General features: G+C 40.6%; 1 protein-coding gene and 1 non-coding gene across 4 annotated transcripts in view; one reads left to right on the top strand and one right to left on the bottom strand.

The window, feature by feature from the left end:
- Nucleotides 1-24895, top strand: part of DNAAF9 (dynein axonemal assembly factor 9) — a 163959-nt gene that overhangs the window by 5468 nt on the left and 133596 nt on the right. For all 3 annotated transcript variants that reach the window (XM_008019482.3, XM_037990851.2, XM_037990852.2), the window contains exons 2-4: nt 18467-18546; nt 19471-19590; nt 24687-24811. In XM_008019482.3, coding sequence (XP_008017673.3) covers nt 18467-18546; nt 19471-19590; nt 24687-24811 — 325 coding nt within the window. The remainder of the gene's footprint in view (nt 1-18466; nt 18547-19470; nt 19591-24686; nt 24812-24895) is intronic.
- Nucleotides 16539-16750, bottom strand: LOC119621518 (small nucleolar RNA U3). Its single transcript, XR_005238075.1, has one exon. It is a non-coding gene; the product is annotated as a small nucleolar RNA U3 (small nucleolar RNA).

Here is a 24895-nt window from a genome sequence, read left to right as displayed (position 1 = left end):
CATGGCGAGACCCCATCTTTACAAAAAAAAAAAAAAAAAAAAAAATTAGCCAGGCTTGGTGGCATGCGCCTGTGATTCCAGCTACTCAGGAGGCTGAGATGGGAGGATCTTTTGAGCCTAAGAGGTCAAGGCTACAGTGAGCTGTGTTCATGCCACTGCACTCCAGCCTGGGGAACAGAGCGAGGTCCTGGATCAAGAAAAAAAAAAAAAGTTGATCTTATACAAGTAGAGAGTAGAATAGTGATAGTTAGGGTATAGCGGGGATGGGAAGATGCTGTTTGAAGGATACATAATTACAGTTGGGTAGAGGAATAAGTTTAAGAGATTGGTTATACAACATGGTAACTGTAGTTAATGATGATATATTCTTGAAAAATGCAAACAGAGTGGATATTAAGTGTACTCATCACAAAAACAACTATGTGAGGTGATACATTTGTTAATTAGCTAGATTTAACTTTTCCGCAATGTATATATACTTCAAAACATCAGATACACAAATACATACCTACAGTTTTATCTGTCAGTTTAAAATAAAGATATCCATGTCATGGCATAGCATCATGAAATTTTCTAGCACCATAAAGACAAAAGAATCTAGATAGGATCAGGAATCCTAGGATTCTAGCAGGATTGGAAGCTAGGAAGTAGTGGAGCAAAGAGTGCCTTTTGAAGGAAAATAGATTCCCACCCAGAATTCTGCACCCAGCCAAATTCTCAGGCAAGTGTAAGAAAGGATGAAGATATTTCACACATGTAAGTTCTCAAAATTTGACCTCCCATGCATGTTTTACGAAGAAGCTACTGGAGGATGTGCTCTAGCAAAACAATCTGATTAAGGATTTCCTATGCTGGGGTCCCTTCTACCATCTTCTATAGAAAGATTCTACGGATCTTCCTATATCGAAAGGGGGCAGGGAACCCTCCCCACGATCACCCCCTCCCCATACCAAGGTAGCTTGGGTGACATAGGTAGGATTTCTTTATTGTCAAGAGGGTCATGGGGAAGAACCTTCTTTATCACCCCTGGAAAGTATCAGGGGGCTGGGACTATTTTAAATTGCCATTTCCCACATTGTTTCCCTTGCTGCCTAGATTGGTATCTGACACGTAGAACTCGCTGAGTTTGAACTGCTAATGTTAGCTATTATGAAACACTGCTCCAATAATTATGTATTGAATGAATAGAGAATAATTACAGGTGAAGCTGTGGGCTATGTTAAATTTCATGGGTATTCAGAGAATGAAGAGTCGTAGTTGTGAGCTAAGTGGTAAGAAAGTGGTTCATCGGCCGGGTGCTGTGGCTCATGTCTGTAATCCCAGCACTTGGGAGGCTGAGGTGGGTGGATCACCTGAGGTCAGGAGTTGAAGACCTGCCTGGCCTTGGAAAAACCCCATCTCTACTAAAAATACAAAAATGAGTCAGGCCTGGTGGCGGGTGCCTGTAATCCCAGCTACTGGGGAGGCTGAGGCAGGAGAATTGCTTGAACCCAAGAGGCAGAGGTTTCAGTGAGCTGAGATCGTGCCACTGCACTCCAGCCTGGGCAATGGAGTAAGACTCCGTCTCAAAAATTAAAAAAAAAAAAGGAAAGTGGTTCATGATAGTGATGCTCTAGAGAAAGCACTTTAATTAAAAGCCTCGCAGAGGTTAGTTATCTCTTCAGGTGTTTCTTAGCCAGCTGCCATTACCCCTGGTTCTCTTGGGGGATTTACAGATTTACAGAAGTAATAACTACAGTGCAGATGGTCACAGCCTTAAGAAAACTCTAAACGCAAAGCAAGCCAATGCCCTGGAATACCTGAAAATGTGGAGCTTCAGCTCCAGTTTACTTGGATGCTGGCCAGGAAGGCTTGGTGTGGTGCCTGTAAAGGGTATGCTTACTTAGACTTGTATGACTTTATTTCTGGTCCAGGGTTAGAGGCCTATATAACTTCTTTTCACTTGTATCTGTGATGGCAGTATACTGAGGACTCTTATTTAGTGAGTATTGTGGTATTAATAGTACATACTATCTTAACAGTGTTTCACAGCTTGCGGGGCCTCCTCTGAGGTTCTGACCTTTGGAGAGGGGAGTGAATGAGACACAAATGCCCTTTAAGTAACACAGCTTGAATTATTGTTTTTGCCATAAAATTTTTAAAAAAGAAAGAAAAACAAAATAGGGTTTGCAACTTCGATATTTAAAATTGTTATCTGTGATTTTTTGCTCTGTTTTGAAGAAAAGGCAGCTCGTTTGGCATTCTTTTTGTTTTTAACTTTCAATTTTGAAATAATTTTAGATTTATAGATGAATTTCAAATATGGTGCAGTGTTCCTATATACTCTTCATGCAGCTTCCCTTAATATTAAGATCTTACATATAACCCTGGTGCATTTATCAAAACTAAGAGATTAATATTGGTATAATAGATTTGTTTACTTAGTAAATTTTTGTTTACTTGGAGTTTACTACTCCAGCTTTTATTTGAATTTTCCCAGTTTTTCCACACATTCTTTTTCTGTTCCAGGATCCAACTCAGGATTTCACATTGCATTTAGATTTGGCATGTTTTTAGTGGTCAAATAAGTGAAGGAAAGGAATTGTAAATGCTTTGTGACTGAAGACCTGTGAAACTGACTTTACAAAGAACAGGTTCTGTAAGGAAATATTAAGAGAATGCCAGAGAAAAGGAAGAAAATGGAAAATAAAGTGTTGTATACACTAGAATATAGTGAACAAACTTCCAGATAACATTTTCCATTTGTGATAGGTAACATTTTCTGAAGTTCTGGAATTTAGTTTGTAGAGTGTCATGCATACCAATTCATGAAATGTGTGTAGACATGAGTTGCTATTGGACATGAGTTTTAACCGTTTTAGGTAAGGTGGCCTATCAGGAACTAAGTTTGGCAGCTGGCAAGATGCTTAACAATAATGACTTTAAGAAGATGTCTGTCTAGTTCAAAGGCAGGCCAGTCCTGTTACAGAGTCATCAGGGAACCAGGCCTCTTCTGTGTTTGTGTTCTGCTGTCTTTTAGCAGGTGGCTTCTATATTCACCGTAGCTCCATGATCACAGAATGGCTATAGGAACTCCAGCCATTATGTCTGTCAGACAAGAAACGGAAACAGAAGGGGTTTCCTTCCTTGTTGAGTCAGTTCCCTTTAGAGAGCTGTCTTGGAAGCTTCTACTTGATGACTTCTGTGTGTGTCTAACATTGATTAACTCTGGAGGCAAAGGACCTGGACCTATTGTTGCCCCAAATAAAGTTGTACTCTACTAAGAAAGAAGAGGAGAATGGATATGGATTAGTCAACTGTTTATTTTTACCAGGGAGGTAGCTGTGTGGAATGAAGTTTACATTGCTTAGGATTACTAATGGCTCTAGTAAGCTACATGAAAGTACTGGGAGAAAATTTAAATCATTGAATAATTCAGTGATGCAAGCACATTCTTCAGGCATATCACATGTGTCTGTGTGTTTGTCCCTTCAGTTTGAGACACCTTATGGTCATCGGTCAACCATGTATTAGCTATGACAGCAGGAACATTGGCTAGCTTTTTTCCACTGCAGGTTATTCCTCTAGCAGAGACATCAGTGGGAAGTGTCATTTATTGCCTTACTGCACATCCCACCTTTTTTCCTTTTCTCCATATCTCTAGTTTTGCAAAGGGAGGTAAATGATTGCTGCGTTAATGCAGGGCCAGTTTTCTTAAACCCATAGCAGTCCTACAATGAGCTCTTTTTAATTAGCACCTAAAGTCCAGATTAATGCCAATATGGCTTTTATTACTTGTGCTGTTGATTCCCAAATGCCACCAACATTTTATTGTGAAACATTTCAAAAGTACAGAAAAGAAGAATTTTTCAGTGAACATTTGTATATTCCATACCTAGATTCTATACTTAATGTATGTGCTATATATGCCTTATATAAGGCAGATCCTTTTCTCCATCCAATTTTTTTTAATGCTTTTCAAAATAATGTGTAGACACCAGTATGGTTCAACCCTAAATACTTCCTGGGATTGCTTTTATATTAAGAATGCTTTCCATTGCAAGTGACAGAAATCCAATTCAAAGGATTTAAGTCAAAAATGGAATGTATTGGCTTATTTGACTGGAAAGGATAGTGGGGAGATAGACTTATAGGAAGAGTTGCTGGAACTAGTGCCTTAGGTACTGGAGCCAAGACTCTGCTGTCAGAACCGTTAACTCTGTCCATGCTGTCTCTCATCTGCTTCTCACTACCTGGTTGCGCATTCTCCTATGAATATATCTTCCCCAAGGCAGGGAAGATGGTTATCGTAGCCCCAAACCACATTCTTCCTGCACCGTGATCCTGGAGGCCATTTCTCTTCTAGCTTTAGAGTGAGAGCCCTGGGAAGGACTCCACTTGACCTGACTTGCACCTGGATAAATCATGATGGGACACTGGCCTGGAAGGGTCACAGGATGTATTACCAGGAGAGATAGAAATGGAAAGTGTGCTGAGTGGAGTATAGTCCTCAGAAAGCTTTCCCACTCATTCCCTGAGGCTGGCATAATCCTGGTACTTGATTAGGAAAGCACAAAGGAGAGCTACAAATACAAAAATCATAAGTAAAACAGTAGTATATTGAATCTAAAAGTATGGTAAAACAACAGTACTACTTCATGCACACGTAGGCTTTGTACAAGAAATGCAAGAATTGTTCATTATTAGGAAATCTATTAATGAAGTTAATAGACTGGTAGATGCTCCCCCCAAAAAAATCTGCTTAAAATTTAACACTCATTCCTGATTTAAACTGAATATAATAAGGTTCCAGCTAATGTAATAAGATAAGCAAAAGAAATAATCATCTATTGAGTGGATTATTACAGTAGACTCTTTTTTTTTTTTTTTTTTTTTTTGAGACAGGGTCTCACTCTGTCACTCAGGCTGGAGTGCAGTGGTGTGATCTCCACTCACAGCAACCTCTGCCTCCCAGGCTCAAGCAATCCTCCCAACTCAGCCTCCTGAGTAGCTGGGACTACAGATGTGTGCCACCACACCTGGCTAACTTTTGTGTTTTTTGTAGAGACAGGATTTTGCCATGTTGCCCAGGCTGGTCTCAAACTCCTTGCCCTCCTTGACCTCCCTCAGTGCTGGGATTACAGGCATGAGCCACCATGCCTCTCTAGCAGTAGAGTCTTAATTGGTCTCTCAGGTTCAACTTTTATCCCCCTTTGGTCCGTTTTCAACACAGCAAATAGAGTGATATTATTAAAATGTACATCTTTTCTTATGTCATACCTCTTTTTGAAGCACTCTAAGCACTACAAGTAAAAGCTGAAATAATCAAGTACTAGACCTTAACTAATCTTCCCCCCACACACATACTTTTTTTTTTTCCTTTTCATCTGATACTCTTTTCCTCACCTACTCTGCTCCAGCCACACAGGCTCAGTGACACTCCCTTCAGGGCTTTTGCCCTTGCTGCATAGCTTGTGCTCTCACTTCCTTTAGGTCTTTATGCAAAGGTATTCTTGATGAGGCCTTTCCTCATCTTTTAAACTGCACTCTACCCTCCTCTTAGGACTCACAACCTCCCACTTATCACCATATGACAAGTATGTTTTACTTACTTATTTAGTTTGTCTCTCCTCCCTCACGCCTCCCTCCCTTAAAATTAAGTTCTGGTTGTGTTTCAAGGATTTTTTGTCCTTTTGTTCATTGCTAAATCCCCAGTGCTCTGAACAGTGCCTGGCACACAGTAGGTGCACAATAAAAAGTTGATGAATTAATGAGTTGAAATAAAAACTGTAAATAAATTGTAAATAAAAAAAGAGAGAAAACTGCTTTGATTTACTAACCAGAAAACTTAAGACAATAGACAAAACTGTTAGGACTAATTAGAGTTTAGCAAGTTCTTTAAAAAAAAATGCAACGGACTCTGTTTTCGTCTGTTTTCATGCTGCTGATAAAGACATACCTGAGACTGGGCAGTTTACAAAAGAAAGAGATTTATTGGACTCACAGTTCCACATGACTGAGGAGGCCTCACAATCATGGCAGAAAGTGAAAAGCACATCCTACATGGCAGCAGACAAGAGAAGAGAGCTTGTGCAGGGAAACTCCCATTTTTAAAACCATCAGATCTCATGGGACTTATTCACTATCATGGGAACAGCACAGGGAAGAACCCACCCCCATGATTCAATTACCTCCCACCAGGTTCCTCCCATGACTCATGGGAATTATGGGAGTTACAATTCAAGATAAGATTTGGGTGGGGACACAGCCAGTCCATATCAGATTCCTGATGACATTCAAATTACAAGTTCAAGTGATTCTCTTGCCTCAGCCTCCCAAGTAGTTGGGATTACTGGCATGTGCCACCACTCCCAGCTAATTTTTGTATTTTTAGTAGAGACGAGGTTTCACCATGTTGGCCAGGCTGGTCTTGAACTCCTGATCTCGGATGATCCACCTGCCTCGGCCTCCCAAAGTTCAGGGATTACAGGCGTGAGCCACTGTACCCGGCCCAATACAACTTTTAAAATATGATGAAATATGTAAATTATTCTGAAGAAACTCAAATGACGACTAGAAAGAAGGTAAAGAATATGACTATGCACTCACAGAAAAAGAAATGTAGATAATCAATAAACATTTGACAACTTCCCTTGCAATTAGGGAAGTGTGAGTTGTAACTCAGAATTCTAGCCACTAATTTGGCATTAGTTGAAGAGTGGTAACACATAATTTAGAAACTTGTGGGAAACAGGTACTCTGGCATATTATAGGTAAATGGTTTAAAAGAACAATTTGGCAACACCTATCAAAATTTAAAATGCAGGCACCTCTTAACCTGGCAGTGCTACTTTTAGATCTCTTCCTTGCAGAAACTTTTGTGTTTGTGCCAAAGATGGACATAAAAGGTTGCTCACCATAGCATTGTTTGCAATAGCAAACATAAGTAGTAAAAATCCTGAATATTCAATCATAGCAGCTGGTTAAATAAAAACAAAAGAACACAGTACAACAGTTTTATGTGATTTATTTTTTATTTTTGTTTTGTTTTGTTTGAAACAAGATGTCACTCTGTTGCCCAGCCTGGAGTGCAGTGGCTCGATCTCGGCTCATTGCAGCCTCGACCTCCTGGGCTCAAGCAATCTCCCCACCTCAGCCTCCTGAGTAGCTGGGACCATAGGCATGCCCCTGTGACCACCATGCCTAAGTTTTTGTAGAGACAGAGTTTTGCCATGTTGACCAGGCTGGTCTCGAACTCCTGAACTCAAGAGGAGAACTGCTTGAACCCAGGAGGCAGAGGTTGCAGTGAGCTAAGATTGTGCCACTTTACTCCAGCCTGGACAACAGAGCAAGACTCTGTCTCAAAAATAAATAAATAAATAAATACATAAATAAATAAAAGGTATTCAACATCATTAGTGATCAGATATGAGCCACCGCACCTGGCCAGCAGTTTTAAAAATGAGATTCAGTTCTATGTACTAAGCTGGAAAGATCTCCGAGGTATAATGTTAAGTGAAAAAAAGCATGTTGCAGAGCAGTGACATATTTTATTGTTTTGTTTATGTAAAAACAAATATTTCCCCAACAAAAAAACACCCAAACTATGTATTACTGAGAGTTGCATACCAAATTGTTCATGTCAGTTTTCTATGAGATGAATCAGATGGTACATGAGGATTCACTTTGTAAAACATTCAAAACACAAAGTGTACAGGATATAAGAAGAATATATAGTATTTTAATTGTTTAATTTCAAGATAAAGAAAGCATCAATCTTGGAGAAAAACTGGGTAAAAATAAAATTTCCAATTTTTTCTTCGTTTCCCGGGAAGCAGGGTAATGAAATATAAACAAACAGGAAAACATACTGGCTGTTCATGCAGCAGTTGTTATAATAGCAGTGAGCAGTGAGTTAACTATTTACATATAAGATGGGAAGAACAGAGATGATTGTTTAGAATTCAAGTATATTATACCCATGACTGGCTTTATTGTCAGGAAAACAGTGGGGTTCAGCAGAAGGAAAAAGTTCAGAGTCAGGGTACCTGGTCATTTAGGTTCTGATGATGTTAATCTTTACTTAGCTTTGTGATCTTCGGCAAACTACATCTGTTTAGCTCTTGTTTTTTTCTTTTTTTTTTTTTATTTTTTTATTTTTATTTTTTCGAGACGGAGTCTCGCTCTGTCACCCAGGCTGGAGTGCAGTGGCCAGATCTCAGCTCACTGCAAGCTCCGCCTCCTGGGTTTACGCCATTCTCCTGCCTCAGCCTCCCGAGTAGCTGGGACTACAGGCGCCCGTCACCTCACCCGGCTAGTTTTTTTTTTTGTATTTTTTAGTAGAGACAGGGTTTCACCGTGTTAGCCAGGATGGTCTTGATCTCCTGACCTTGTGATCCGTCCGTCTCGGCCTCCCAAAGTGCTGGGATTACAGGCTTGAGCCACCGCGCCCGGCCAGCTCTTGGTTTTTTCTTGTCGTCTGTCAGTCATCTATCGTGCCTAAATTCTGAGTCTGAATCCAATGAAAATCAGAAATAAGTTATAATATGAAAGCAGCATCTTTGACGTAAGCTGAGTTATTGGGTCTGCTGAGTCTATGTGTCTTCTGAAGGTGAAACTTATAAAGTCATTGGTGACCATAGACTCTCTACCCAGGATGTGCCAGCCATGCTCAGGTAGACCTGGGGGATAGAGGGCAGTGTCATTGCTGGGTATGGTATATGTTTGAAAAAATTTTTTTCTTCCTTTTTCTTTCTATAGATAGAGGCTCACTCTGTCGCCCAGGCTTGAGTGCGGCGGCGCAATCACTGCAGCCTGGAACTCCTGGGCTCGAGTGATTCCCCCACCTCAGCCTCCTAAGTAGTTGGGACTTCGGACGCACACCACCATGCCTGGCTAATTTTTTTATTTTTATTTTTTGTAAAGATGAGGTCTTGTTGCGAAGGCTGGTGTTGAATGCCTGGCCTCCCAGAGTGTTGGGATTACAGACGTGAGCCACTGTGCCCGATCTTTGAATATTTCTACTAAAAGAAAAAAGATGGCCGGGCATGGTGGCTCACGCCTCTAATCCCAGCACTTTGGGAGGCTGAGGCGGGTAGATCACCTGAGGTCAGGAATTCAAGACCAGCCTGACCAACGTAGAGAAACCCATCTCTACTAAAAATACAAAATCAGCCAGGTATGGTTGCGCATGCCTGTAATCCCAGCTACTCGGGATCCTGAGGCAGGAGAAACGCTTGATCCCCAGAGGCAGAGGTTGCAGTGAGCCAAGATCACCCCGTTGCACTCCAGCCTGGGCAACAAGAGTGAAACCTCGTCTCAAAAAGAAAAAAAAAGAAGAAAAAAAGACTGGTTGGATACACAGCAAACTCATAGTGGTGACCTCTAGGGGGTGAGGATCAATGATGACTTTAGATTTTTAGGTAATATTCCCTTTTGTCCCTCAAAATAGGCAGTAAATATTCAACATACATAATTTTAAAAAGCCGTAATGTGGAAAAATGCAAATATGCCACAATGTTAACAGTAGTTAATTTCGGCTGCTGGGAGTCATTGTGGGTTGTTAAATACTTACTAGGTTTTTTTTTTTTAATTAAAAGGTAAATAATTAAGTGACACATTTCATGGTTCAGTGATGAATAAAAGACTATCTTCTGGTTAATAATTAAATTTGGGAAGCAAGAAAATATACAAAGGAAAGAAAGAATTTAGTTTCACCATTTGATAATAAAATAAAACACTAATTAGGACAATTTATTTCTGAGAAGAAGGTCTTTCAGCATTTTTATAGGCTTGCACTTTATTTGGATAACATAGTTGTGGAAAGGAAACTGTTTTCAGTATTGTCTTGGCTTTGTACAGCAGTAGCTGGGGAGCTGGTTTTTTTTTGGTCACCTGACCTTTTCATGCTTTTGTCACTTGCTGGTTGTAACTTTGAAAACCAAAGAGCTCTGGGTAACCTTGGCAGCAAAGCAGCCTACTGTATGATGGGTTGGGAAGTGGGCCAGAGGACCAACTCGATGAACGATTTCTAGTGCAGAGAATGATTGTGAGATCAGCCTTCTACTAAACATGAAAAAGTGGGGAAAGGCAGGCAATCTTCATTGCCCAGAAAAAGTTTTTCTTACTTTAATCTTGATCGTCTTTCTGTTTCAGCCTTGCTGCTTCTGAGACTTTCTTTCCTCTCACCCCCATATTTTTGTTACGAAAGTGTTCAAACCATATATAAAATGTGAGAGAAGGCCAGGCACAGTGCCTCACACTTGTAATCCCAGCACTTTGGGAGGCCAAGGCAGGCAAATCACTTGAGGTCAGGAGTTTGAGACCAGCCTGGCCAACATGGTGAAACCCCGTCTTTACTAAAAATGCAAAAATTAGCTGGGCATGGTGGCACGTGCCTGTAATCCCAGCTACAGGGAGGCTGAGGCAGGAAAATCACTTGAACCCGGGAGGTAGAGGTTGCAGTGAGCCAAGATTGTGCCACCGCACTCCAACCTGGGCAACGGAATGAGACTCTGTCTTCAAAAAAAAACAAAATGAGAGAATAGTACAATGAATATTTGCTATACCCACCAGATAGATTCAACAATTTTTAACATTTTGCCATATGTGGTTTGTCTTTTTTCTTTTCCTCAATCCGTCTTCTTTTATGTTAAACCTTTTTGAAGTAAGTTGCAGACATCATGACATTTCACTTCTAAATATTTCCTTATGCATCTAAGATAAAGGACATCCTACTACATAACTGTGATAATGTAGCCATACCTAAGAAAATTAACAGTAGATCCCTAATGGCATCAAATACACAGTCCATATTCAAGTTTTCTTAGATATCTCACAGATGTTTCCCTGTTTTTGTTTTTGTTTCTGTTTTTCTTTTTCTTTTTTGAGATGGAGTCTTGCACTGTTGCCCAGGCTGGAGTGCAGTGGCATGATCTCGGCTCACTGCAGCCTCTGCCTTCCGCGTTCCAGTGATTCTCCTGCCTCAGCCTCCTGGGTAGCTGGGATTATAGGCACACGCCACCACGCCTGGCTAATTTTTGTATTTTTGGTAGAGACAGGGTTTCACCATGTTGGCCAGGCTGGTTACAAACTCCTGACCTCAGGTGATTCTCCTGCCTTGGCCTCCCAAAGTGTTGGGATTACAGGTGTGAGCCACCATGCCTGGCCTGTTTTTCTTTTCCAAAAAAAAATTGAAGTTCATAGATTGCATTTTGTTGTTATTCTTTAATCCCTTTTACACTATAAGAATTTTCCCTCTCTGTTGTTTTTGTTTTATATAACGCTGACTTTTAAAAAACTATTTCTCTTTTTTTTTTTGGTAGAGACAGGGTCTTGCTATGTTGCCCATGTTGGTCTCAAATTCCTGACCTCAATTGATCCTCCCACCTCAGCCTCCCGAAGTGTTGGAATTACAGGCATGAGCCACAATGCCCAGCTGACTTTTTTTAACTTCTAAAAAAATTTTAAAACTTGGCCAGGTGCGGTGACCTACACCTGTAATCCAGCACTTTGGGAGGTCAAGGTGGCAGATTGCTTGAGCGCGGGAGTTCAAGACAAGCCTGGACAACATGGCGAGACCCCATCTCTACAAAACATAGAAAAATTAGCTGGGTGTGGTGGTGTGTGCCTGTAATCCCAGCTACTCAAGAGGCTGAGGTGGGAGAATCACCTGAGCCCAGGAAATTGAGGCTGCAGTAAGTCGTGATCTAGCGACTGCACTCCAGCCTGAGCAACAGAGTGAGACCCCCATCTCAAAGACCATTTTTTAACAACTGTGTTAAAATACACATATCGAGGCCAGGTGCAGTGGCTCACACCTGTAATCCCAGCACTTTGGGAGGCCAGGAGGGCAGATCACCTGAGGTCAGGAGTTTGAGACCAGCCTGGCCAACGTGGTGAAACCTCGTGTCTACTAAAAATATAAAGAAATTAGCTGGAATGAGTGGCAGGCTCCTGTAATCCCAGCTACTTGGGAGGCTATGGCTGGAGAATCACTGGAGCCCAGGAGGCAGAGTTTGCAGTGAGCTGAGACTCTACCATTGCACTCCAGCCTAGACAACAAAAATGAAACTCTGTCTCAAAAAAAAAAAAAAAAAGAGAAAAAACCAAGAAAAATACACATACCATAAAATTTACCATTTTAGCTATCTTTAAGTGTACAGTTCTGTGGCACTAAGGACATTCACATTGTTAAACTAAAATCACCACCATCCATCCACACAACCTTTCGTCTTGCAAAACTGAAACTATACCTATTAAACAGTAACTCCCCATTCCCTCTCCCATTCAGCGCCTGGCAACCACCATTCTACCTCCCTTCTGTCTCTGTGAAGTTGACTATTCTGGGTACCTCATAAGAAAGTAGAGTCATACAGAATTTGTACTTTTATGGCTGGATTTCACTTAACATAATGTTCTCAAGGTTCATCCATATTGTAGCATGTGTCAGAATTTCCTTTTTAAGGCTAAGTAATATTCCATTGTGTGTATATATCATATTTTGTTTATCACTTTGGGTTGCTTCCATCTTTTGGCTGTTGCAAATAGTGCTTCTATGAAGATGGGTATACAAGTATCTCTTTCAGTCCCTGCTTTCAATTCTTTGGAATTTATACCCAGAAATGGAATTTCTAGATCATGTGGTAATTCTATTTTTAATTTTTTAAGAAACTGCCGTACTGTTTTCCATAGTGGTTGCACCATTTTACATTCCCACCAATGGTGCACAAAGGTTCTAATTTCTCCAAATCCTTGATGGCACTTGTTATTTTCTAGTTTTTTGATAGTAGCCATGCTAATGGATATGAAGTCATATTTCATTATGGTTATGATTTGTATTTCTCTAATGATTAGTGGTGTTGAGTTTCTTTTCATGTGCTTGGCCATTTCCATATCCTCTTCAGAGAAATGTCTTTTGCCCTTTTTTTGTTTGTTTGTTTGTTTGTTTTGAGACAGGGTCTTGCTGTGTTGCCCAGGCCAGAGTGCAGTGGTGTGAACACAGCTCACACTGCAGCCTCAACCTCTTGGGCTCAAATGATCCTCTCACCTTAGCCTTGTGAGTAGTTGGAACTGCAGGCACGTGCTACCACATCCAGCTAATTTTTTTTTTTTACTTTTTGTAGAGACAGATTCTCCCTATGTTGCCCCGGCTGGTCTCAAACTCATGGGCTCAAGTGGTCCTCCACCTTGGCCTCTCAAAGTGCTGGGATTACAGGCATGAACCACCTGCCCGGCTTCATTGCCCATTTTCGAATTGGATTTTTTGGTGGTGGTGGTGGTTGAGTTATATAGATGGGTTGTCTTTTTACTCTGTTGGTTGTGTCATTTGATGCACAGAAGTTCTAAATTTTAAATGTCCAGTTTATATATTTTTTAATTTGTTGCCTGGGCTTTTGGTGTCATTTTCAGGAATTCATTGCCAAATCCAATATCACAAAGATTTTCCTTTTTGTTTTCTTATGAAAGTTTTATAGTTTTAGGTCTATGTTTAGGTCTTTGATACATTTTGAGTTAATTTCTTTATATGGTGTATGGTAAGGTCCAACTTCATTCTTTAGATATCTAGTTTTCCCAGCACCATTTGTTTGAAAGACTTCTTATTGAGTGGTCTTGGCATCCTTGTCAAAAATCTTTTGACCAGGTATGTGAGTGTTTGTTTCTGGTCTCTTTATTCTGTTTCATTGGTCTGTATGTCTGTCTTATGCCAGTATCCCACTGTTGCTGACTGTCGCTTTGTACTAAGTTTTAAAATCGGCAGTGTGAGTTCTACAGCTTTGATCTTTATCAAGATTGTTTTGGATATTCAGAGTTTCTTAAGATTCCATATAAATTTTAGAATGGATTTTTCTACTTCTGTAAAAAACATCATTGGGATTTGAGAAGGGATTACACTGAATTTGTAAATTGCTTTGGGTAACTTTGACAGCTTAACGATATTGTCTATCAATGCATGAACAGAGGGTATCTTTTCATTTATTGCTGTCTTCTGTAATTTCTTTCAGAAATATATGAGTGATCCAGTTTCTCTGAATTCTCACTGTTTGGAAGTCACTATTTTTCATTTTATCCATTCTAATAGATGTATAGTAATATCTCATGGTTTTAATTTGCATTTCCATAATGGGTAGTGATGTTGAACATGTTGTCATGGGGCTTCTCTGCCATTTCTGTATCCTCCTTGACAAATTGTTTCTTCATACCTTTTGCCTATTTTCTAATTGGGTTTTGTTTTTACCGTTGAGTTTTGAGAGTTCTTTATGTATTCCACATAAGGTTCTTTTTCAGATATGTGGTTTGCAGATATTTTCTCCCAGTCAGTAGCTTGTCTTTTCCTTCTCTCAACAGAGTCTTTCATAGCAAAACTTTAAAATTGTAATGAAGTCCACATTATCATTTTTTTTGCTATGGATCACACTTTTTGGTGTCAGGTGTGAAGAACTGTTCACCAAATCCTAGATCCAGAATATTTTCTTCTGTTTTCTTCCAAAGATTTTATAATTTTACATTTAGATCTATGATGCTTTAATTTTTGTATAATGTATAAGGTTGAGGTTTATGTTTTTGCCTATGGATATCCAGTTACTCTAGCTTTACTTGTTGAAAAGACTGTCCATCCAACATTGAATTGTTTTTGTGCCTTTGTTAAAAAATAGTTAGTTGTACTTGTGTGGGTCTGTTTCTGGTTACTCTATTGCATTGACTTATATGTGTGTCCCTTAGCCAGTACCACTCAGTCTTGATTACTTTGCTATGCAGTAAGTCTTGACATTGGGTAGAGTGATCCCTCCCACTTTTTCTTTTTCAGAAAAATTTTAAGCTATTCTAGTTTCTTTGCTTTTCCTTATAAGTTTTATTTGTTTATTTTATTTTTAAGAGATGAGGTCTCACTATATTGCCCAGGCTGGCCTCCAACTCCTGGACTCAAGTGATCCTCCCATCTTAGCCTCCTAATAGCTGGGACTAAGACAAGTAGCACTGTTCCTGGCTTATGTAAATTTTAGAATAATCTCTTCTACATCTATAAAAAAAATTGGATTTTCATATGTGTTAAAACTTATCACATTGGGGAGAATTGATATCAGTACTGTGTTGAGGTTCCTAATCCATGAACATGGTATGTCTATTTATTTAATTCTTTAATTTCTTTAATCGGAGTTTTGTAGTTTCTAGCATGTAAGTTCTATGCATGTTTTATTAGGTTTATAACTAGGTATTTAATTTTTAAGATATTATAAATGGTATTATATTTTAAATTTTGGTTTCCTATAAAGTTACAATTGTCCCATCACTTTGGAAGGCCAAGGTGGGAGGATCACTTGAAGCTGGGAATTCAAGACCAGCCTAGGGAGGCAACAAAGTGAGACCCTGTCTCTCCAAATTTTTTTTTTCAAAATTAGCTTGTGTGGTGACGTGTGTCTGTAGTTCCAGCTACTTAGGAGGCTGAGGTAGGAGGATCGTTTGAGCCCATGAATCCAGGAGTTAGAGACTGCAGTGAGCTATGATCACACTGCTGCACTCCAAGCTGAAATCAGAGCAAGACCCTGTCTCTAAAAAAAAAATTACAGTTGATTTTTATATATTGATCTTGTATCTTGAAACCTTGTTGAAGTCACTTATTAGTTCTGGGAATTTTGGTAGAATCCTTAAGATTTCCTACAGAGATCATCATGTCATCTACAAATAGGACATATCTGCAAATAGGAACAGTTTTCTTTCTTTCTTTTCAGTCTATGTGTCTTTTACTTCCTTTTATTGCCTCATTCTGTTGGCTAGAACTTCCAGTATTATGTTAAATAGGAATAATGAGAGTAGACATGCTCATCTTCTTCCTGACCTTAGAGGAAAAACATTCAGACTTTGACCATTATGTGTAATTACAAACTTTGCTTGGTGGGTTTTTTTAGATGATCTTTATCAAGTTGAGGAAACTATTTCTAGTTTTCTGAGTGGCTTTTTTTTCTGTTTTTTTAAATTGATGCATAATAGATACACACATTTTCAGGGTACATTCATATAATTTATAAAGATCAAATTAATGTAGTTGGGATATCCATCAATTCTGAGTGTTTTTATTTTTAATGGGTGTTGATTTTTATTAAATGATTTTTCTGCATCAGTTTTTTGGTTTTGTGATTTTTCTTCTTTAGCCTGTTAATATGAAGGGTTACATTGATGGATTCATGAATAATGAACCAGCCTCAGGTATCCCTGTGATAAATTCCACTTGGTCCTAGTGTATAGTTGTTTTACATGTTGCTGAATTTTACTTACTATATTTTGTTAAGCGTGTTTACATTTAATTTTTTAAAAAATTTGCCAGGTGTGGTAGTGCATGCCTGTAATCCCAGCTACTCAGGAGTGCTGAAGAGGGAGGATCGCTTGAGCCCAGGAGTTCGAGTCCAGCCTAGGCAACATTAATGAGACCCCCATCTCTTTAAAAAAAAAAAAAAAAAAAAAAAAAAAGGGCAGGGTGTTTAAATCTATATTCATGATGGATTTTGGTTTGTAGGTTTCTTTCTTTTTGATACTTTTTGTTTTTGACTGATGATTAAAAGGGAACTACTCAGACAGCGTCCTCTCCCTCTTACTCTCCCAGAGGAAGAAAACAGTTATCAATGGCGAATGGCAGTTGCAGCAAAGCAACATGAAAAACCAGATTTACGCTCAGGAGAGACCACTGTGTCTCTTTCTATGGTTTCTAGTGCTCTATTCATTCAGAGAGACCTCTCTAATAATGAATTATAGAAATGATCCCTGAAAGTACAGTCTTTGGTGTACTGTCTTTGTCTAGTTTCGATATCACATGGAAGACTATGAAACTCTTCGTGGAAGATAGTGATGAAGACCACTAAGTCATGGAGCGAATGAGTTGGGGCATAGGAACATCAAAAAGAATCCAGCAGGGCAGCCAAGTTTGGTGGCACATTCCTCTAATCCCTGCGCTTTGAGAGGCTGAGGCGGGTGGATCACCTGAGGTCGAGTTTGAGACCAGCCTGACCAATGTGGTGAAACCTTCTTACTAAAAAGTACAAAAATTAGCCAGGCATGGTGGTGCACATCCATAACCTCAGCTACTTGGGAAACTGAGGCATGAGAGTCGCTTGAACCCAGAAGGCGGAGGTTACAGTGAGCCAAGATTGCACCACTGCACTCCAGCCTGGACAACAGAGTGAGACTCCGTTTCAAAGAAAAAGAAAAAAAAAATCCCGTGGGGCAAAAGAATTCAGGAATTAGTGAAGAGAAATACTGTAGTTTGGCCGTAAATACTGTTTTGAGGTGAATGTAAGGCAGTGTACTGGAGGAGATTCAGTGAGGGATGGGGATGACGCCTAGCTTCATGGGTGGAAGAGTTAGTGTAGTTGGTTTGTAGAGGCTCTTAGTTAATAATGATGTGGTAGGACTGGGATTGTATTGACTGTAGAGAAAATATATAAGAGTGTTAGGAAGCCAGCGTGGTGGCAGGCATGAGGTGGGCGGATCACCTGAGGTCAGAAGTTCGAGACCAACCAGGCCAACATGGCAAAACCCCATCTCTGCTAAAATACAGAAATTAGCCAGGTGTGGTGGCCCACACCTGTAATTCCAGCCACTTTGGGAGGCTGAGGCGGGAGAATCACTTGAACCTGGGAGGCAGAGGTTGCAGTGAGCCAAGATCACTGCACTCCAGCCTGGGCCATAGAGCCAGACTCCATCTCAAAAATAAAATAAAATAAAATAAAAAAGTGTTAGGGAATGAATAGTAGAGGCAGATCCTGGACCTGGAGATGATGAGGAGACCAGGTGGAAGGATCAGGCTTGAGCAGGAAATCGCGTGCCTCTCTCTGGAGCTTCTGGGAAGAAGGGGATGGGTATGGAGAGAATGGGGTCATTAGAAGTAATGTGAATGTCTGAGAGTGCCTCACATTTTGCTTGAGCAAAGGGCTGTCCCTGGGGCTGAAGGAATAATAGGTCTGCACAGAAATGGAAGCAAGTATTCTCTGCTGACACTCCCCATATGGGTAGCTGTGAGGATGAATTAGAGCTTTGTTTAGGTCCTCAGGCCAATTTGGGGGTTTAGTTTGCATTTGTTTTTGAGACAGACTGATGAAGACCACAAGTGGGGTTATCAGTGTGGAAACTCTTCTTTGAAAAGTCTTCAAAAATGAAAAGTCATTGGAAATTCTTGGAGTCAGCTGCTGAGTCTTAATGCTTTCCACCATTGACCATGAGAGAGGGACTTTGGCTTCATCCTCTGTTGAGGAGTTTGTAATCAGCAGGTCAGACTTAGTCTTCAGACCAATTCTGCACAATCTCTTCCAGAAAATAAAAGAGAAAGGAACCTTCCCAATGCATTTTATGGTTCTGATACCAGAACAACAGAATAATCAATTTCCATCCCTAGCAAAGTCATTCCTCTTCCTCATGCCTCCATTGTGGGACACAGGATGCTGCTTTTCTCATGGGGCTGTCCTGGCACTCAGGGGACCATTTTCTGTTCTTGTTACAGCTGCAGCCGACTTCGGCAGGTTCAGAGCATCCTGACCCAGAGCAGCAAGTCTCGGCCGGATGGGATCTTGTGCATCCTAGGTCAGTGCTTTTAACAAGGTGGGACTCAGGGCTGGGGCACCTTGGCTTTTTTTTGTTCACAGGAAGGTATTAGTAATAGGACCAAAGTGAAATAAGCTGTGAGTTAGTGTCCTCCTAGTTCTTGTTCCCCTGAAATTTGTTGCTGTTTTAATGAGGTTAGATGAACTATCACTGAGATAGGAAGCCCATTTTTGGAGCTACTTCTTCCTTAAGCCTTTCCTTTAGACTCACATGTATAGCTACTTCCTGCCATGACATGTCCCTCTTGCCCAGAGCCATACTCTGAGACTTCACAGACAGCAGGAACTAGGTAATAAATATATACTTGAAGCATTGAGAGATGGTATTGAAGACAGTATTGTTTAATTTCCTTTTTATTTGTCTCTAATTCAGCTCCTCTAGACTGTCAGCTTCATGAGGGTCATTTGCAGGCCTGTTCACCACCATACCCCACCATCCAGTACAGTGCTAGACCTTGAGCCTCATAATTGTAAAAGGATGGGTGTTTGTGGTTCCACTCACTTTCCTCTTCTTCACATTATTGGGTTCTTTTCAAGCTACCTTAATCTGCCTTTGTTTGATCCCACATGTTTTGGTAAAGATTTTTTCTAAAGGTGAAGATTTTTTTGACCCCTATTCTTAAGCCAACTGAAAGTATTCTAAGATGAATCATTTTCAGAAATTAGTCTCAATAATCTGTGCTGTTTGATTATCTCAATTACAAGATGTTGGAATTCAAGTAAGGGTACTTGATGCTGAGACCTGTTTCTTTCACAGAATTGCTTAGCTTGGTTTCTGGCACAGAACCAAGTGAGCTGCGTCCTTCCGCTTAATCATCAGGGTTTTGCTGAGGAGGGGCAAATTATTGGCCTCTTTGCTCCTCATAGTACAGTACAGCTCATCAGAGCCTCCTTTGCCTTGCAGGAATCGATAGCAGGTACAATGAAGGCTGCAGAGAGCTGGCAAATTATCTTCTATTTGGTTTGTACAATCAGAATACCAGTGATTTTGAGAAAACGGGATTTTCTGAAGAAGTGCTAGATGGTAAGTATACATTGGTAAACTCTGTGTGATAGAAGAGTAAGAGGTTTATTTATTTGGATCCTTATTTTATGGTCTGCTTACAGAAAAAAAATTAAAATAGTCCAAAGCCCCAGTAAATGTTTGCTTTTTAAAGAATGAAAAAGCACAGCATTTTTTATTTGTTGATACATTTAGTAGCAACAAGTAGTTTTCAGAATATATTTACTAATTCAGCTTTAGAGAAACAAACATCAGTGTTTGGCTTTATCTCTTTTTGGCAAAGTACTGGTTTTCCTCTTTATTTCCCATTGCCTCTACATGCTAACGGTTCAGATTGTATGGTGGTGTCCTGTGAAAGCACCTTCAATCATGAGGTAAGGATGGGCCTGCAGGCAGCTCCTACAAGGAAGACTTCTTGTGGCTTATCATCCAAGGAACAAAGGCTCTTTGTCCTGCTGTCTTTGGGAATTATTTTCTCTGTGACTTTAATTCATGAAGATGCCTGTGACTACAATGCTGGATTTCTGTTTATATTCCCCTTTCCTTAGCACTGAGACACTCTGCCTGTGTTGATGCTGCTGGGGGCTATTGCCCTGGATCTATCTCTGATATCACATATTTAGAATCATGTCTTGTATGCCAGATGGGTCAGGAGACATTGGGATAGACAAAATAAAAATGGACAAGAGACATCTCTGTGAGGCAGCTGGGGGAGGCATGAAAACAAACATCTGATATGAAAGAATATTGCTATGTGTCTAGTGCAGTAGTTTTCAACTGGAGGCAGTTTTGTCCTGCAGGGGACATTTGGCAATGTCTGAAGACATTTTTGGTTGTCAAAACTGGGTAGGGGATGCCACTGGCATCTAGTAGATAGAGGCCAGAGATGATGCTAAACATCTACAATGCACAGAACAGTCACCCAGAACAAGGAATTCACTGATCTAAACTGCCAGTAGTGCCGGGGTTGAGAAATCCTGGTCTAGTGTATATGAAAATTCTTCTCTGGTTAAGTCCTTAGTAGTGTTTATTCTTGTAGACTGATTAAAGGTTTCCTTTTTATTAGGAAGTGCAAAAAGAGTAGACTGAAATTACTCCTTCCATTACATTTTTTTCAATTCAAATTTGGTTTCCGATTTTGATTACAAAATATTTTTTTCCTTACGTTATACAACATCTGCTGGTTTAGAAAAGAGTATTCTTGGCAGCTCGTACCAGCCACACATTTCACCACAGCCGAGATTGCTAAGGACATTTCCGTACTGAAATTAAGGAAATAGTTTAAATTCTCAAAGATGTGCTTTTTTGCTTATTTTTGTTTTTATCTTCTTTTCTTTTTGAAACAGAATCTTGCTCTGTTGCCCAGGCTGGAGTGCAGTAGTGTGATCTTGGCTCACTGCCACCTCCACCTCCTGGGTTCAAGAGATTCCTCTGCCTCAGCCTCCCAAGTAGCTGGGATTATAGGCATGCGCCACCACGCTCAGCTAATTTTTGAATTTTTAGTAGAGACAGGGTTTCACCATGTTGGCCAGGCTGGTCTCCAACTCCTGACCTCAGGTGATCCCACCTCAGCCTCCCACAAAGTGCTGAGTTTATAGCTGTGAGCCGCTATGCCTAGCCTGTTTTTATGTTTTTGCCTGGCACAGTGGGTGCTTAGGAAATTAGGATTTTCCTACAAATTAATAAATTTGTTTATACAAGTAGCTGGAAAGCAGAGATCACCAGATTTCTACATTTTGATCTCATATGAGAGGGAGAAAGGCCAACATGAATTTATTTCTAAAAGCAACTTTTATTTATTTATTTATTTTGAGACAGAGTCTTGCTCTATCACCCAGGCTGGAATGCAGTGGTGTGATCCTGGCTCTCTGCCTCCTAGTTGAGTCTCCTGCCTCAGCCTCCTGAGTAGCTGGGATTACAGGCACCCGCCACCATGCCTGGCTAATTTTTGTATTTTTAGTAGGAACGGGATTTCACTATGTTGGCCACGCTGATCTTGAACTCCTGACCTCAGGTGATCCGCTTGCCTCGGCCTCACAGAGTGTTGGGATGATAGGCATGAGCCACTGCACTAGCCTAAAAGCAACTTTTAAATAGTTTACGTATTCATCCCATTCTCATATGCTTTCCTCTTTTACCTGACTGTAAACTCTGTTAAACTTTGGTTCATGGTGATAACACCAGAGTTCTAAGAGATTTGGGGAATGCTTACTTAGGTTTAGTAACTACTGTGTTATGTCTCTTATTGGATTCTAATTCTTTGAGGCATGTTATATTTTACTGTAGAGTATAATACACACCAGAAGCCCTCAGTCTCCAGGTGATATCCAACTCTCATTCCTCTGCAGGTGGTCTACAAATGACTCAGGGAAGGGCTCTTAGAGGGAGTGTGTGAGAAAGACCAGTATGCTGAGAGATGAGAGGGGCCTCCATATCCCCCTTTGCTTCCCTTTGACTCTGGTGCTTACCTAAAGAGTCAGTAGTGATGAGGCTGCTACATCCTGTGGTCCCTGGAACACCCTGGGCCTTACCAGGCATGGGGCTTAGAGTGGCTTAAAAGGCCAGACCCATGGAGTTTTATTTCAGGAGGCCGCTCAGCTGTATGGTCAGATGTGGTCAGTATTTATTGGGCTTGTAAGATGTTTTCATCAGGTGTGATCTGTTACCCTGTTGGCATTGTCCTACACCTGCTGTGTCAGGTGTTCTCTGCCCCTATGCATGTGTCTTTCTCACCTCTGACAACGTCTAGTTTCATTTTGCTAGGAGGCCTAATGACTCTGGTTTCTGAGGCACCATAGAATGGGGCCTCTGGTTTTCTACTGGAAGTATGACTGCCTTTGTCCTTAATGGTCAAACTGCTTTAATATTCTACCCCGTCCCATGGCTCTTCCGTTTACCTAGGTTTACTTGCATTCTTGGGATTGCTTTATTTACTTGACCCACGAGCACTGATGACTATTCCTTAAATCTGTAAGCTGCTGATCTATTTATAGAAGCTCTTTCCACTGGCCTCTACTTCCTTCCTCCCAGTCTTTCCTGCGTACAAAACTCACCACCGCACACAATAACTCTTCCTAAAGGGACAAGCAGTATTGTTGGGCCTGCAGTTGCCTTAGAGCCAGATGATCCAACAGCCAAGAGCTATAGACACTGATGTCTGAGGGAGAACTAGTCACTGGCTGTATTTGGTGCTGTTTCCCTGCCTCAGTGGCATTAGGCTATGGGGTTTCCATATGGTATTGACCTCTACAGTGAAGTACACAGCCATGTCTGGTGCCATAGATGTGACTATGTGAACACTATGCCTCAGTAGATGGAGGCTGTTCTTTGACTTGTTCTGCAACTGCATTTCCAGACCCAGAGGGCCCTGGTGGTGGGAGTATTGCTTGGGGACTAGGAAATTCTTGCTGTCAACATTTGAAAGTTCTAAAATCACTTTGAAGCTGTAAACCAAAAATAAAATTCTAAGCCCTCCTACTAATCGAATGGACCCCCTTGTTGGCCAAGGGCATTCCAAAGTAAACTTGAAAAATGAGTTCAAGCCAGGATAGGGAGTGGAGGTTGGCAGTGCCTCATTGTGTTCTCTTCCTTTTGGAATTCAGGCATAAATGACCAACATTAACATTAAAACGGAGATCTTGGTCAGGTGCAGTGGCTCACGCCTGTAATCCTAACACTTCAAGAGGCCAAGGTGGCTGGATCACTTGAGCTTGGCAGTTAGAGACCAGCCTGGGCAACATGGCAAAACCCTGTCTCTACAAAAAAATACAAAAATTAGCCAGGCGTGGTGGTGCTCACCTGTGGCCCCAGCTTCTTCTGGGGCTGAGGCAGGAGGATTGCTTGAGCCTGGGAGACAGAGGTTGCAGTGAACCTATATCATGCCACTGCACTCCAGCCTGGGTGACAGAGTGAAACCCTGTCAAAAAAAAAAAAAGAAAGAAAAGATCTTAAGACTAACCAAATTGCTATTGTATAGCAGTGAGACACATCACGTAACAGATAACAGACGGTGAAAGAAATGTAAGTATTTTATCCTAAAATATATTCCTTTGACATATTTTAAAATGGTGCTGTAAAGCTATCTCTTGTTGGGGAAATCTACATTATGTAGAGAATCCTTTCCCTTTCCAGGTCTTTTCCTGATCCAGGGGAGATCAACTAAGAGTCTGGTCCCTTTTTAAGTCTGATAAACATTTACCTTCTATTGTTGCTGAAGCCTGCTACCTGGAGGCTTCACCTGCATAATAAGAACCTTGGTCTCCACAATCCCTTATCTTAGCCCAGACATTCTGTTGATTCCAGGTCTGTATTTATTTTTATTTTTATTTTTTGAGACAAGAGTCTCACTCTGTCGCCCAGTCTGGAGTGCAGTGGAGCAATCTTGGCTCACTGCAACCTCCGCCTCCCAGGTTCAAGTGACTCTCCTGCCTCAGCCTCCTTAGTAGCTGGGATTACAAGTGCATGCCACCATGCCCGGCTAATTTTTGTATTTTTTTTTTTTTTTTTTTTTTAGTAGAAATGGGGTTTCACCATGTTGGTCAGGCTGGTCTCAAACTGCTGACCTCGTTCGTGATCCACCTGCTTCACCCTCCCAAAGTGGTAGGATTACAGGCGTGAGTCACCGTGCCCAGCCCTGATTCCAGGTCTTTAGATAATAAAACTTAACTGTTTCAACCAATTGCCAATCAAAAAATCTTTGAATCTACCTGTGACATGAAAGGACCCTTTCACTCCCAACGCCGACTTTCTGGACCAAACCAAATGTACACTTTACATGTGTTGGTTGATGTCTGCTGGTAACTTCTGTTTCCCTAAAATGTCTAAAATCAAGCTGTTATCCAACCACTTTGGGTGCATGTTCTCAGGACCTCCTGAGGCTATGTCACGGGCATGTCCTTAATTTAAACTTGGCAAAATAAACTTCAAAATTGATTGAGACTTGTCTCAGATACTTTTTGGTTTATAAGGCACAGTGTTTAATTAAATAATTTTCAGTTTAGAGTTTTGTTACATTGTCTTTGAAGGAGTTTCAATGGTTTTACTAATTATGTGGGCAGAAAATATCTAAAGGAAATGCTTTTGACAGTCTTGTGTTTTGATTTTGGTTTTTTTTACAGATGTAATTATATTGATTAAATCAGATAGCGTCCATCTGTACTGTAATCCTGTAAACTTTCGCTATCTCTTACCTTACGTGGCACATTGGAGAAATCTGCATTTCCACTGCATGACCGAAAATGAGGTAAGAAGAAAAGGGAAGACAGGCACCCAGAGACACTCTAAGAATATTCTGTAAGGAAAGTGTTGATCTGAAATAGGATCGGCA

The sequence above is a fragment of the Chlorocebus sabaeus genome, chromosome 2, assembly GCF_047675955.1.
Source record: "Chlorocebus sabaeus isolate Y175 chromosome 2, mChlSab1.0.hap1, whole genome shotgun sequence".
NCBI classification, from domain to species: Eukaryota; Metazoa; Chordata; class Mammalia; order Primates; family Cercopithecidae; genus Chlorocebus; species Chlorocebus sabaeus.
The sequence above is the reverse complement of the archived record's forward strand: the minus strand, read 5'-3'. Positions and strand labels throughout refer to the sequence as shown.